The sequence below is a fragment of the Vanessa cardui genome, chromosome 27, assembly GCF_905220365.1.
Source record: "Vanessa cardui chromosome 27, ilVanCard2.1, whole genome shotgun sequence".
Classification (NCBI taxonomy): Eukaryota; Metazoa; Arthropoda; class Insecta; order Lepidoptera; family Nymphalidae; genus Vanessa; species Vanessa cardui.
Window position 1 is genome coordinate 6,999,073 of NC_061149.1, and position 17,199 is coordinate 7,016,271.

Sequence of the window (17,199 nt, forward strand, 5' to 3'; positions counted from 1 at the left end):
AATGTATTTTTTTTACTTGGTTGTAGGTCTTCCGCCAAATAACAGTACTCAGTATTGTTGTGTTCCGGTTTGAAGGGTGAGTGAGCCAGTGTAACTAAATGCACAAGGGACATAACATCTTAGTTCCCAAGGTTGGTGGCACATTGACGATGTAAGGAATAGTTAATATTTCTTACAGCGTCATTGTCTATGGGTGATGGTGACACCTTACCAACAGGTGGCCTATATGGTCGTCCGCCAACCTATACCATAAAAAATGTGAGGTTATAATTTTTTTTAAATTAATAATAATGCGGTGTCGTGGGAGAACGAATTCCCGGTTAAAATAAAACTGCTTATGATACACATTTTTTATTAAATAAAACAAACAATAAAATTAATTAACAGCATTTGAGAATATTCAATAACCAAAAAATCACATCAAATCATCAGCCAGTTTTTGCCCGATGCTGGACATAGGCCTCTCCAAGTGCACGCCACTGTGGTCTTTCTCCGACTACTCGCATCCAGCTCCTGCCTGCCGCCATGCGTATATCGTCACTCCACCGTGCCTGAGGACGTCCTACACTACGTTTGCCGAGACGCGGTCTCCACTCTAGAACACGTTTTCCCCAACGGTTGTCGATTCTACGACAAATATGACCAGCCCACTGCCACTTCAGCTTACTAGTCCGGTGGGCTATGTTGATGACTTTGGTTCTTTAACGGATCGCCTCATTTCTGATGCGATCCCTCAGAGAAACGCCGAGCATAGCCCTTTCCATAGCACGCTGAGAGACTTTAAACTGAAACCAAAAAATGTTACCATCAAAAATCCGTGTAAATAAAAAGGATAACAAAAAAAATATTATAAATACAACATGTTTAAAACAGTATTATTTTTATATAATAAACAAATGAAGTCGTCTGAGGGAGGATAAACTCCTTACTGGTATGTATATTCTGTTATATTTATGTTCGGGATGTTTATAAATAGGCAGCATAATTTCCAATTATACACCTATATATAAACAAAAAAAACTTTTAATAATACTTGTACAGATAATGCCTGAAGTCTATATATATTTTTGTTACACTAAAAATATATGCATAAAGAATTGTATGGCCTTCAGTTAAACTCATCGTTATTTTAGAGCTGTTTTATTAATAAAAAAGATAAATTAATATAAGTATTAATACGTTCTTGTAACGTTAATTAACAATGATACTAAATCAAGTAATTATTTAATTAAATTCTTAGTTTAATGGCTTTTAAAGAGTAAAGTAACAGCCTGTATTTTTTCACAGCTGGGATAAGGCCTCCTCTTCCATTAAGAAGAGGGTTTGGAACATATTCCACCACGCTGTTCCAATGCGTGTTGGTGGAATGCACATGTGACAGAATTTCGATGAAATTAGACACATGCAGGTTTCCTCACGATGTTTTCCTTCACCGCCGAGCACGAGATGAATTATAAACATCAAATTAAGCACATATATATATAGGGGTGCTTGACTGGGTTTGAACTCGCAATCGTCGGTTAAGATGCACGCGTTCTAACCACTGGGCCATCGCAGCTTTGAATGGCTTTTATCTAGTAATTATTAATGTCACTGTTATGGCGCGCTGTCATATCAAGGTGACATTTTGGTTTCTTCTTGAAAAAATCAAAATGCCCGCTACCATAGACGCGATGTTTCTCTCTGCTCCACAGTAACAATATATTGTTAGCGAGTTGAATAGAATACTGTTTTACGTCATAAGATGTAATAATTAATTATAATATCACATTATATATAATAATTATAGTCGAAACTGCTCATTTTACATTATTATTATTGTAATTAGTTGTTTAATTATTTGTTAAACTTTAATTAATACTATTTTATTTGGAATTACATTTAAGACTGGGCACAAATATATATGTATACTATTTTTTTAAAGGTTAATCTTGATGTTATTGTTAATTATATATTTTGGAGAATTACATAGACAAATTACAAATAGCACAAAATAAAATAACAAAAATTCTCTTCCGATATCCCTTTCAAATATCTACTACGAAAATCTATAATGAAACCAAAATAATGAATATCCGACAGCTTTATACATATAGTACATGTATCTTGAACAGAAAAATTCTTGACAAAACTATCCACACTAATATAAAATTTACCAAAGTAAAGGAACATATTAAACGTAGCACTCGACAAGCTAGCTTTCTTGTATTACCTAAAACAGCACAGCACTCAGTAAAAAAACCCTTACATATGAAGGAAAAATTTATAATAAAATACCTGCTCACATATAAAATGTAAAGTCATTCAACGAATTTAAGACCAAACTGGCTGATTACATAAAAGCCCAATTACTTTAAATAATAATAATAATATAATAACAATAATAAACCAATGCGTTAAATGGGTAGTTATTTTAAGACGACAACGAATGTTACTTTACTCTTTATGTGTATTCTCATATAAGCGACTTTTTTTGTCTCTTTTGAGAATAAATGTCTATAAACCTAGAATTATTATCGAGCTTCAATTTATTTTTTCATCCCGATCTACTGAAATTTCAAATATTCTGTATATACCGCCCTCAAATATATAAATAGAATAGCTTATTAAATATATAACTTTGTATCCGTGATGTGAAGGTCCTTTAACGTTATGCTTTCACGTAAAAACATTGATAAATAAGGCAGATTACTCAATACAGTATCTACATGTAAAGATATCTGTCAGTTCTTTGAATAAAATGTTTAAATAACAGCCTGTAAATTACCTACTGCTGGGCTAAGGCCACCACGCTGTTCCAATGCGTGGTGGAATGCACATGTGGCAGAATTTAGATGAAATTAGATACATGGAGGTTTTCCCACGATGTTTTCCTTAACCGCCGAGCACGAAATGAATTATAAACACAAATTGAACACATATATATATAGTGGCCCTTGCTTGGTTTTGAACCCGTAATCATCGATTAAGATGCACGCGTTCTAACCACTGGGCCATCACAGCTCTTAAATAAAATGTAGCAACCTCAAAACGTCCCTAAGGTCTTCCTTTACTTTTAAGAAGATTTGGAGGATATTCCAACATGCTCTTACGACGCGGTTTGGATACAACCAAAAAAAACCCGTTCCTAGCGTTGTTTTGCGCTGGTGTTCCAAAGCTTCATCAAAGAAAGCCTTAGTCCAGCAGTGGGAAATATACACGCTGTTACCGTGACATAATCATCATATCTAATAAGCTAATTTCATTTGAATGTCCTATATCGTCTTGGGTCAGGAAAACGTAATTCCTATCCAAAGTCACAACAGAAATCAACTAAACAAGACAGTCAGCTGTATCAAACAGGTAACGATACTTACGAGTGCGTGCAAAAAATAATCACAAACAACTTTCATTTTATATTAAAAGCCGGTCGTCTGAACTGTTTCCCGTGTCAACCTACGGAGACCTTTAAATTCACAGCTTTCGGCATTTTATGGAAATTAAAAAAACAAATGTCAGTTTGAGTTTTATTTTTTTATGGTATAGGTTGGAGGACGAGCATATGGGCCACCTGATGGTAAGTGGTCACCATCACCCATAGACAATGACGCTGTAAGAAATATTAACTATTTCTTACATCGTCAACGTGCCACCAACCTTGGGAACTAAGATGTTATGTCCCTTGTGCCTGTAGTTACACTGACTCACAAACCCTTCAAACAGGAACACAAAAATACTGAGTACTGTTATTTGGCGGTAGAATAACTGGTGAGTGGGTGGTAACTACCCAGGCTTACACAAAGCCCTACCACCATGTAAGAAATGTAATAATGATTACCTTATTGCGAATTAGATTCGTAATATTATATACTAGCCGCCCCGGCTTCGCACGGGTGCAATGATATGACATCACAGTATAAACTTCTAAAATTGTGGGTGTTTCCTTACTAAATTGTCCATGTATTATATATAAAAACCTACTTCTCGAATCACTCTATCTAAAAAAAACGAATCATAATCCGTTGCGTAGATTTTTACGATTTAAGCATACATTTAAGCATACATAGGGATATATGGACAGAGAAAGCGACTTGGTTGTTTTACTATGTACTGAAGTATTTATCTTATTTAGTATTTTAGTTAAATTAACATTTAAACCAATGATTGCTGTATGAGGGTAGAATATTTGGGTAATACCTACCCAGATGGGCTAGCAAGGAGCCCACCATATATTCACCACATATTTTCAAAACTAAAAATCAATACAAGTCATCACCAGCGGCTTCGCCCGTTTTAAGAATTTGGTTGTCATGTGTTAGGCAAAAATGGAACCTTAGTCTTTCCGAAAAGGTCAAATTTGCTTCATACAAAATTTCATCAAATTCGGTTCTGTGGTTTGTTCGTGAAAGAGTGACAGACAAACAGAGTTACTTTCACATTTATAATATTAGTATAGAAGAAGCATTACACTTACTTATTAAAGTAAATTAATTGTCATATTAAACAGTACCACCGGTTCGGAAAAGGAATCACCCTGACCTGAGAATAACCGGAGAAAAAAACTCAGTGGGTCTTTATTTCAAAAAAATTGAATACATATATTGAATAAGAAATAAAAATAGCCAGAAGGCGATTATCGTTCCTAAGGCTTTTTTATGTGATAGGTGGCAAACGAGCCGGAGGCTCACCTGATGGAAAGTGACTACCACCGCCCATGGACATCTGCAACACCGGGGGGCTTGCAGGTGCGTTGCCGGCCTTTAAGGAAGGAGTACGCTCTTTTCTTGAAGGTTCCCATATCGTATCGGTTCGAAAAGGTATGGATGTAATTGTTATTCCTTAGTTCTGGAGATAAAACATTTATCTAAAAATACATACATTTAATGTCTGTTCGTATCAGATTGTAATTAGCTAAGTGTGTCATTGCCTACTGCATCGACCTATGATCTAAACTAATGTCTTCTATCCGCAACTTTATTAAATCTATTAGAAATTATCAATTTATAATAATAATTAACTGTTTTTGAGTTGATTACAAATATTTTTGAAGCGAAGTCTATTTTGGTACATAAATAAAAATTTTACGAAAAGAAAAATCGCCCTCAAACAAAATACTATTTCAAAGCAAAAAAAATACGTATTCAAAATATTTTTTACAGTTCTCCTTAGTAAAATGAAATGAAAAATATTAGACCACTTAAATGTTGATTTACGATTATATAATGTAGTTACAAAAAGAAGATGTTAAATAAAGTGACCAATCTCTTTCCTCTACCGGCGACCTATTCTTCTCTCTTTGTCTCTCTCTAGCTCTGTCTATTTCTATTTCATTTTTTATCATTTCATTATTCTCTAACGTACCTAATTTATTGTTTTGTGTCCGTTATTTCATAAATGAGATATATCGAAAGTGACTTCGTTGCAAGCGGGTATCTCACGATACGTTTCTTTTTATACAAATAGTAGCAATAGCGATAGCTTTTCAAATATTTAGGTACGTAATCGGGGCAAGAATTAGATACGATACCCAGCCCTACCACCAAGTAACTGGTGTAGCTAATATAATATCGTTGAAGGGGAGTGAGCCAGTGTAACTGCAGACACAAGGGATATTTATCGAGGAACATCAAAGATTCCGAGATTGTTGGCGCTGTATGATGTAAGAAGTGGTTAATATTTCTTACAGCGCCAATATCTACTGGCAGTGTAGATCACTTATCATTAACCACCTACATATAGTTTAATAATATTCCACCCCTTCAGACTATCAACTGTCCAAATAAACTTTCCTGTAATAAAAAAACGTGGTTTAAAATAAATTTATAGTCAACTTTACTTTTTAAATTATATTAATTTAAATAACAGATAATATTTAACGAAAGTGTGTCCATAGAGAATCAAATTCAAACAATTAAATATATTTAACGCGCGCTCATAATTAACGCACTAACCTAAATACCTTATCGTCGTTAGAGTGTCTTCAGACGGATTGCGTTTACGTTTAAATAAATCCGACTCATGTCTATAAAACCTTTACAAAATCAAAATAAACTATTCAAGTAGGCTTTAAACAAGCACTTTTGAATCATCATTTTACAATTACGTGAAGTTACCACCGGTTCGGAAAGTAGATTCTACCGAGAAAAACCGGCAAGAAACTCAGTAGTTACTCTTTTTCAACATTTAAAAGAATATAGTTAATACAATTATTTAAATTAATATATCCTGCTTGGACGTCAACAGGAATTAACTCCAAGCTTTTTTGTTATGTCAAGAACGGAGATGGCCCAGTGGTTTTAACACGTGCATCTTGACCGACGAATGCGAGTTCAAACCCAGGCAAGCACCGCTGTTTCATTTGCTAAATATCTCTTTATAATTCATCTCGTGCTCAGCGGTGATGGAAAACATCTTGAGGAAACCTGCATGTGACAAATTTCATAGAAATTCTGCCACATGTGTATTCCACCAACCCGCATTGGAACAGCGTGGTGGAATATGTTCCACACCTTCTCCTCAAAGGGAGTGGAGGCCTTTAGCCCAGCAGGGGGAATTTACAGGCTGTTGTTGTTTTTTGTCATCTATAACATTTTGTATCTAATAATATGAAAACCTTTAAACACTACTAGTTATCGCCCGTTTTCCTTATATCTATCCTTGGAGTTCAAGTTTGCTTTATACAAAATTTCATCAAAATCGGTTCAGCGGTTTAGTAGTGAAAGACGGACAGACAGAGTTACGTTTATAATATCAGTATATATTTTATGCTCGAAGTATCTTTCAAGGATAAAATCGGGAGTGAGATCCAGAAAGGAACTGGATTTAAAGACATAGGTTGTAAAATTAGCAGGAACGGGGTGGGTCCCTAGTATTATATAAATATGGTTAGTTTATCAGGGATTGCATTAGAAATTCGCATCCCGAATTTAAGGTTGGGGAAGGGGTGGGGGGTAAGGGGGCGTGGTGTAGTACCTACACCACCACTCCCCCCGCGCGCAAATCATTAGTTTTTTTTTTTCAATTTTTAAATTTCAATACTAAAATCATCAAAATTCGTACTGTTAGTTAAATTTTGGAAGGGGAGAGATATAAAATTCCAATTATTGGTATACAATGTGATTTCTGGCGCTGCGCCGGCCGCTGCCGCGGCACGCTCGCTTCGCTCGCTCGGCTTGCGCAGCGTTTGGTCATAAAATCTAACCTAACCTAACCTATCCTTAGCTACTATAAATATCTACTATTTTTGTTGCCGGAGTGGCTTCACTCCTGTGCCCCTCACAGCTGTTAATTTTGGGTGAAAAATAGAAACAACAATAGGTATATTTTAGAAATTTATAAGAACCATTTATCTGTATATATACTTGACTACATTTAATAATGCGATAAATGGATCTTTTTTATATTTTATGTTATATTGTATTCTATTATCATGTTCGTAAAATCTTCTGGGTGATTATTATTTTCTTTACAAAAGAATCGTTTCACTACAAAATTAAATTAAACTTTTACACGTTTTTTTTACTATAAATTAATATAGTATTTGTTAAAATATAATACAGAAAAAAGCTAATAAACATAAAAATAATGATTTAAGGTTAATTATAATGTAAAATATCGATCCGTTACACGTAACTTTAAACGCACATTAAAAAAAACTATGGGTTTCCGCGGGTTGGGAGTGGTAAATTTCGAGAGAGGGGAACAACCCCTTTAAGAAACAACCCCTACTATCATCAAATTCGGGATGCGAATTTCTAATGCCGACCCGTTTATCAAATCAGATTAAAACAGCATAGACTATACAATATACATGTTACCCGCAGCTTAACTCGCGTTTCAAAGGTTGATATTCAGAATTTAGTTAAAAAAGGATTCTATAAAACGAATTAAGGTTTCCACGCCTGTTAATGACACTTCCATCAAAGTTGTAATACCAGTCATCATTTATAATTTCCAAAACGTTGATCTACATGTACCTATTTGTATATAACACCAGTTACTTGACCATGCTTTACACGGCTATATGAAAAGTTTATGCCATAACCTTTTTTTGGCGAAACAGTGTTTTTGACGTAAGTACAATGACACAGAGTAATAAAATAAGAATGACATATGATTTTGACAGGATTTATTTATTGTCAATCTTATAATTCTTGGCGAAATACTCTGTGACTTATTGGCACAAAAAAAATTCGGCAGTTTAATTCGTACTTTGATAACCAAAGTATATTTAAAATATATATTACATTAAATCACTGTCAACGCAATCTATAATTAATTATTAATAAAATATTTTTGTTTAAAAATAAACGCGCGTTATACGATGTTTTTCGTCTGAATATTGTAATGCTTAGTCAAAGATAACTTTGTTATTTGTTATGGTTCAGTAGTATTATTCATCTACAAAGTTGCTTAAAATTTAATATCATTTACAATCAAATTTTATAGTCGATATTCTGTTTTTTTATTACTATAGTTTAGCTAAAGACCTACATTTATAAGAAATTGTCCGCTTCTCTTAATAATTAAAAACAATAATTAGGTATCAGTGTAGTAAAATGTCAGTTACTTTTACTTTTCCAATAAAATTTTTAAAATGAAATATTTATTGAACAGAATATTCTGTCTTAATTACATTTTATATATTCTTAAATATTTAAATATTATTAATTTTATGAATGAATAGAATTAGAAATATATATATATATATATATATATATATATATATATATATATATTTCTATAAACAAATGTCACAGCATATGTATTAAAAAAAAGTTTAACAGGTCCCTAATAGATTCAAAATTAAACAAATTATTAAAACAGATAAAAAGTTCATAATTAACTTTACGCACAGTTACAAGTTAAGACAAACTCCTTGCGTCAAAAGAAAGTATACAAATAAAATGGCCTATAATAACCATTAAATATACAAATACGAGAGAGATGGGAATATAACGAATATTATTAAAAATAAACACTGTCTTGTTAACGCTTGAGTTTATTTTCCCCTACGTGTGGGAGCGACAGCTGTATATGAATACCAAGTATGTATAAAGACGACTTTCACACCGATGAATCAGTTCAGCCTTGAACGTGAAAGCACTAGCACATTGAAATAATAAAAAAAAAAAAACGCCGCGTAAATTTTTGACAGCGACGTCAAAATGGCGGCGAAAATATATTTCATATTTTTCGTGCTATTTTTTACGAGCGTTAAAAGTGATAGTTTATTTGAAAGATCATACGAATATGTTATGAATTTAGGGAAGAATTTGGCGCCGAGTTTTAATTCGTTTATGGACTGTTTCGGTGAGAGGGATGCGTGGTCCTGTACAAGGGAAATGGCGGGAAAGTTACTCGACAGCTGGGATAAAGATGTTGATAAGCAAAGGCGGCAATGGGCAGGTAATTAAAAAAGTATTTCTTTTTTTAATTTTGTATATCAAATAATAAAACACACATTTTTATAAATACAATTAAAATGCTTTAAATTAATATTATTTCTTTTAAAATATTTATTACGAAAATTAAGAAATTCTCAAAAGATTTTGACACATGTCTAAAAATAAAATAAAAAGTATTAAAAAAAAAGTAACTGATAAATTATAAAACGTTGGTATGACATATTTTTTTAACATACATAATAAAACCTGCATTTTATTAAATATGCAATTACATTAATATTTCACACAAGGCTGAATGCCAAAAGTTTTTTTTTTCTGTAAGGAATTCAAAATTGCTAATTTCCTTATGATTTTATCTAATATACGACTTTGAGCATTTCGAGCATTCTCTTGCATTTGAATCAACTTTTTACACTGAGTTGGAAGCGGTCCTAAAAACCGCAATAATAATGATAAATCTTATTTACGAAAACTTTGTTTTCTCAAAAAAATCAACGAAATTTGAGATAACGCACTTTCTTCCTTAATGTATTTATAATATTACAAACGCGACGGTAACTGTGTCTGTCTGTTGTTCTTTTACTACAAAACGGCTGAACCAAATTTGATGTTAATTATTGTTGAGCAAACTTGAACTCCAAAGAAGAATGTAGACTATAACATAACATGGGAACTAAGATGTTTTGTCACTTGGGCCATTTTGACTTCAAATACTTATCATTCGCTGTCTTGCAAAAAATATCTGACGAACAAGTGGTACCCACCAAAGCCACAAAACCCTACCACCATTACATCTGTGTGTTTATAGTCAGTCAGGATAAACGATTTATAAATAAATATACTATATACGCTTGCTGTTAATTTTTTAATTATTAAATAAAAAAGACGACTTCAGTGGTCGAGTAGTGTGTACACCGGTTTTCATGGGTACGCCACACCGAGGTCGCGGGTTCATCCGGCTGAGTCGATATTGAAAAAGTTCATTGCATTTCTATGTTGTCTTACTTCAGATTTTCCATAACAAAAATGCTAACTACTTATATTGGGATCAGAGTAATGTACGTGATGTTGTCCAATATTTATTTATTATACAATTAAATAAACATGCTTTTTCTAGTCTATGCTAGAATAATATAAATCTTGTTGATAGAAACATTGTCAATCGTTATATATATGTCGAACACAAACAGCCTAATTAGTCATCCAATTAAATACTAAGCCACTTTACAAAAGCGCTGATCAACCAACGTTCTGAATGACGCTCAACCAATTTATACAATTGGGTAAATTCAGAGTCGGATTAGGCTAGTAGACTATTCAATTTATGCCCTCCCTCCTTTTTTTTGTTACTTTTATGATTTGTGTTCTATCGTCCTCATTACATTAGTTTTTTCCCGTTATTAGTATGATTATAATTTAGGTGATATTTCAGTCAGTTACTAGATTATTTTTACAACCCGCTATTCAGTGAGTATACGGATTACGGACGTAATGTGTAAAATAATTATAAGGTTTTTTTCTGTAAGATAATAAAAAATTTGGGCAAAATTTGCCGCCCCCATTAATCTGCCGCCCTAGGCTCCAGCCTACTTAGCCTATTGATTAATCCGCCACTGGGTAAATTGTTATAGACACTTTTCTTTTTACAATTGCTTAAAGTAACCTGACTCTCTACTTCTATGAGGTCTTCTCGGTCTGACCTCGAACCTAAACTGTACAAGACATTCTACCCAAAATTGATAATTGTAATTCCTTTAAAAATAAATTACATTTATTAAAGTAACAGCCTGTAAATTTCCCACTGCTGGGCTAATGGCCTCCTCTCCCATTAAGGAGAGGGCTTGGAACATATTCCACCACACTGTTCCAATGCGGGTTGGTGGAATGCACATGTGGCAGAATTTCAATGAAATTAGACACATGCAGGTTTCCTCACGATGTTTTCCTTCACCGCCTAACTCGAGATGAATTATAAACACACATATATATAGTGGTGCTTGCCTGGGTTTGAACCCGAAATCATCGGTTAAGATACACATGTTCTAACCAATGAGCCATCTCGGCTCACATTTATTTACATAAGAATTAATAACATTAAATTTATAAATATATATATACCAATATGAACTAAAACTAGTTACTGTATAAATTATGACCGCATGGAATGGTGGCAAGAATTCTAGCAGCATTTCCCCGTTGAATCGCAGTTCCGATCCTCTGGGTTAATAACGAACGAGCCTGTTACCAGTGGAGGCAATAAGACAAGGTGTAATATTGATGAATTTTGCACTACTACTCCAAGGACCAAGCGTTTCGACAGCAAATAGGACAAAAAAGTAATTTTATATAAGACATGAATATTCAGATCTTTTATTGCTACATGTTTTTCCGTAGCGGCAACAATTAAATTTATAGAAAGAAAATATACGTAAAACACATAACCTCGTTCATTTTAAATCGGTTATAATATAAATAAGTGTTAAAACAAACGATTAATAGAAATTTGCAGGTAACCACCGTGACTTCGAAATAAACGTCTTAAACTCGCTAAATTCCTCTGTGTATATAATTGTATTAAACCAATTATGTACTTGATGCTTTGTCTCCATGTATATAAGTGTCAAAATTGCATGAAAACATTTATTATTATTTCATCTGCTTATGAAGTTGTGGTAAAATGATTCTACTTTCATTGTGTCAGTTTGTTCTTGGGTAAAGAGTTAAAAAAACACGTATTATGATTTACTATTTAAATAGGTTTTATTTATGTATATTACTAGCTGAACCAGCGGTTTTACCCGCGCGAAATTTATAAAACACAAACTTTTGGAGTTTCGTAAGACGCTAGTGCAATTTCCTTATAGTAAATCTGCTTGACTCTTTACTAGACTGATACTTCGTTTTATATAGATTATGTTTAATATGCATATTGGTTAAAACGCGTACATCTTAACCGGTGATTGTGATATCAGGGTCTGATGATGGGATCTTGGCGAAATCTAGGGAAAACCTCAAATTTTCTGAAGTTATATTGGCATTTGCTTCTGACGACCATAATGTTATGCTGCTGAGCTTATGATGGAAGGTGTGAGTCCTCAATCATTAGGAGTTAGGAAATAGTTCTTTCAACATTATGCATCTTTAATATTTAATAACCCATATTTTACTCTTTGATTGATCTTCTGAGATACGTTTTCCTGTTACAAATCAAAGCGGACGAAGGCGCGGGCAAAAGCTACTCGAAGATTTGATCGTTATTCTTTGTAAATTTACCCAAGTATGACAATGATTGTCAAAAAATACATTAGTAAAAAGGCATATTATTCGATACAAGAATATTATGTAGATGATACCTGTTGACTTCCAAGCAGGATACATTAATTGAAATAATTGTATTTAATTAACATGACGTTGTATTTTTTAAATGTTAAAAAAGAGTAACTACTGAGTTTCTTGCCGGTTCTTCTCGGTAGAATCTACTTTCCGAACCAGTGGTAGCTTCACTTAATTGTAAAATGACGATTCAAAAGTGCTTATAAAAGCCTACTTGAATAAAGTTTATTTTGATTTTGATTTTGATAAGAAAGCGTGGAATTAATACCCGTTGACTTCCAGGCAGGATACATTACATACATATATAATTGTATTTAACTAATATGACTAATATTTTGTAAATGTTGAAAAAGAGTAACTACTGAGTTTCTTGGCGGTTCTTCTCGGTAGAATCAACTTTCCGAACCGGTGGTAACTTAATTGTAAAATGACGATTCAAAAGTGCTTGTGAAGGTCTACTTGAATAAATTTATTTGATTTGATTGTATTTGATTTTAAGTAGATCATTATTCCTTGCAAAGGATCTGATCTATAAATAAATTGATACAGATAAAGATTTCGTCAATAATAAATTGCACTGTAGACGTTTACAGCGCTAATGGATGTACCAGTAACTGGTGTGAAAACGAACCGTATTCCGGTATCGTGCCTTAAATGGGAACCCAACCCGTGATCGTTTACGTCGAAAGCTCGGATAAACGTCACCGATGCAAAACGTGATAAATATATTCCATTTTAGATTATATATATTATCAATAAATCTCTTTTAACTTGGTAGGCTTTGCAAATCCGTCTGGGTAGGTAACGCCTACTCATCAGATACTCTGCGCGCCAAACAGTAATACTTGGTATTATTAAAGTTATTAATTTCGGGATATTTACCATGTTTTTTATTTTTGTCCGGTGGAGCTCGATATTTCGACATTATCTACGAATGTCTTGTTCACGAGACTGGAGTTTGCGGGTAGATGTTGATAACGTTAGAAGCTACCTCCTTTCTCGTACGTTTGCTGCGTAAACACCGGTCACCCCTACCATTGTCACTAGTTATATACTTGGTATTGTTGTTTAAAGAGTAAGTGAGTGAGTTTAACAACATTCACAAGGCATATAAAGGGGATGATTGATATTTCTAACAGAACCCAAAGTGAACACGTGAATGGATTGTGTGTAAGATATGGTAAGAAAGAATGTTACTTATGACGTCCGATAGAGATGTATGGAAGGAGAAGACTGCGCTGACCATAAGCAAAACACAGTCCACAGTGACCATGTCAGGTGGCCCATATTCCGGTCCAGTTCTATGTATTACGATTTTGACGACCTCTGTGCTCGAGTGGTGTGTACACACGGGTTCGTCCGGCCGAAACGATGTAGATTATCATTAGTTTTCTATGTTGTCTTGGGTCTGGGTGTTTGTGGTATCGTTACTTCTGATTTTCCATAACACAAGTGCTTTAGCTACTTACTTTGGGATCAGAGTAATGTACGTGTTGTTGTCTCATATTTATTTACATATTTCAAGCATACTTTAAACTCTGGTGTACTGTACGGTTTACTAATATACCTTTATTTATAAAACTACTTGTACCCACTTTAATTTAACTTCCAAAGTTCAAATAACTTCGCCGTTATTTAAATCGCCATTTTCTCACGAATGTCGACCACAGATTGATAAAGATCTCTCCAATGATATAGCGTCAAATCAAGGTCAAAGTAGTTTTTTCTTATATTACCTTTTAGCCTTTTAATTGCCCTCTATTACGTAATTAAATGTAATTATTATTAATTATGATATTCTAATTTGCTTGTAGTTTTTTGTTTTATATATTATAAGTAGGTATATATTGTATTTTACTATAATAATAGAGTGATTTTATTCTGGTTGGTTTAATTAAGTAACCGGTGATCAATACATAGTATAAAACTAAGTGGCTTCTGTAAAATTACACAATGGATTTTGTTGCGGTTTACGGACACGATCCTTACGATGTTTTCTTTCAATGCCGAGCACGAGATGAATTATAAACACAAATTAAGCACATATAGTAGTGCTTGCCTGGGTTCGAACCCACAATCATCGGTTAAGATGCACACGTTCTAACCACTGGGCCATCTCGGCTCTGATATACAGTATGAATGTGTAATTATTATAATTTTAACAAAACGCCGTATCGGAATTTATCATCCCATAACTCGAAATGTAGGACGTCGAATTTCACGTATTTCTTAAAACCGGTTGCGTTTTTCTTAAATAAGTAGAAAGTTCTGTAATTATATGGAAAGTGTTATTAGGGAATTTTAAATTTTATGTAAAAAGAAAGTTATTTTAATTTTATTTATAAGTTGATGTCTCGGCGTCGGCGTTATAGCGATTGGTCCAACTACATTTAAAAAGTCTGTGTCATTCTTTAAACGCTTGCTTTGTTAATTAAATTAATAAAAAATAAATTATGAGTATTAAAGTATGAGTGTGTTAAGAAAGAGCGACTTCTGGTACGGGGCTCGTGGCACTCAAAAGAAATCAACCTTTGAGATGTTATTGTACTGTCTTGGTTATTGATGAAATAAAAATTAATTAATTTATTTATCAAATTCGGTTCAGTGATTCTTGCGTGACACAATAGATAGACAGACACACATTGTTATTTTCGAATTTCTGCTATTAGTACATATATCATATTATATTATTTGTTGTGGCTATTAAGATTACAATCTGTATCTTTACTATGTTTACTAGCTTCTGCCTGCTATCAATCCGCGTAGATTTTAGATTTGTGACAGGATGGCATATATCAAGAGAAATAAAAAATAACCCATAAAGATTAAATAAATATAAGTAAGAAGTTGAGCCTGGTTTTTACACCTTTAGTCCGAAAAACTCGCCGTATTTTTTCCAAAATCTAATTTAGCCTATGTTACTCGTGAATAATGCAGCTTTCAAATTCTGGAAGTTTTTTTTTAAATCGGTCCAGTAGTCTTTTTCCTATTAATTACAAAAAAATAAACAAAGCTTTCCTCTTTATAATATTATTATATGTTTATATACAATACTATTCCGCTGAACTACCTAAATGCGCTTTAATTTTCTTTATTTTCGACATCATCTTCGTGAACGCGATTTTCAACGAATTCATAGTGAATGTCACAGATTAATCAAGCTCTCGACCAATGGCTCGCGTCAATTTGCCATGAAATGTTGTTTGTTTTTATTTTCTTCTCTATTTGGAGTAGGTATGTTTACGCGTGGTGCTGTAAGAATTATTAACAATACAATGTTCCGTCCCTTGTATACACTGGCTCACTCGCGCTTCTAACCGGAACACAACAATACTGAGTACTTTAGTTTGGCGATGGAATTGATGAGTGGGTGGTACTTACCACACGGGCTTGAACAAAGACCGACTACCAAGGGATTGAACGTTAATTTATCTATATTATAGGTTGGCGGACGACCATATGAGCCACCTGATGGTAAGTGGTCACCATCACCCATAGACAATGAAGCTGTAAGAAATATTAACTATTCCTTACATCGTCAATGTGCCAATGTGTACTGTTATTTGGCGGTTGAATTGATGAATTGGTGGTACGTACCCAGAGGGGCACAAAGCCCTACCACCAAGTAAAAAAAAACGTAACCCTGTCTGTTTGTCGCTCTTTCACGACCAAACCGCTAAACCGATTTTAATGAAATTTGGTATGTAGTAAACTTAAACTCAAAAAACTTTAAGGAAGGACACACGCTATCAACCCCTAAAAAGCAAGCGAAGTCACGGGCGACTACTCTTATAAATTAACGCATAATCTCTTAAATGATCTATAACTGTTGGGCAAACTTTCAAATCGTGATAGACTAATTGCTAGATTAAGATTAGCACACAACACCGCACGCATACGATGTTCGTGAGATATGTGGACGTTTATTAAAAAATGCTATAACATATATATTTTACATATACGAATACTTCGACAATCTCGTTGATAATATATTTATTTTTATCATGTACCAAATTATACCAATTGTTACTCGCGCACCTCAATTTTACGTAAGGAAGGACTAGGAGATGGCTCAGTGGCATGAACTCTTACCAATGATTGCGGTTTCAAAGCCAGGCAAGCATGACTTATGTTCGTGTGCTTAATTTGTGTTTATAATTCATCTCGTGCTCTGAAAACATCGTCAGGAAACCTGCATGTGACTAGTTTCAACGAAATTCTGCCACATTAGCAGCGTAGTGGAATATGCTCTAAACTTTCTCCTCAAAAGGAGAGGAGCTCTGTGGGAAATTTACAGGCTGTTATTGTTATTGTGCCTGTAGTTACACTGGCTCATTCACCCTTGAAACCAGAACACAACAATACCAAATACTGCTATTTGCCGGTAGAATATCTGATGAGTGGGTGGTACAACCAAGTAAGTGCAACGTGTAACAATTAAACATTCTCGAAAACAAAAGAAAAAGTTTTTATATCACGA

At 33.8% G+C, this 17,199-nt stretch overlaps 1 protein-coding gene across 1 annotated transcript in view; it reads left to right on the plus strand.

Moving 5' to 3' along the window:
• The first annotated feature begins 9,042 nt into the window (after positions 1–9,042).
• The window catches only part of LOC124541239, a 32,538-nt gene continuing 24,381 nt past the window's right edge, over positions 9,043–17,199 (plus strand). Inside the window, exon 1 of the mRNA XM_047119121.1 lies at positions 9,043–9,387. Within this exon, the coding sequence (XP_046975077.1) occupies positions 9,147–9,387 (241 nt within the window). The 5' untranslated portion in view covers positions 9,043–9,146. The remainder of the gene's footprint in view (positions 9,388–17,199) is intronic.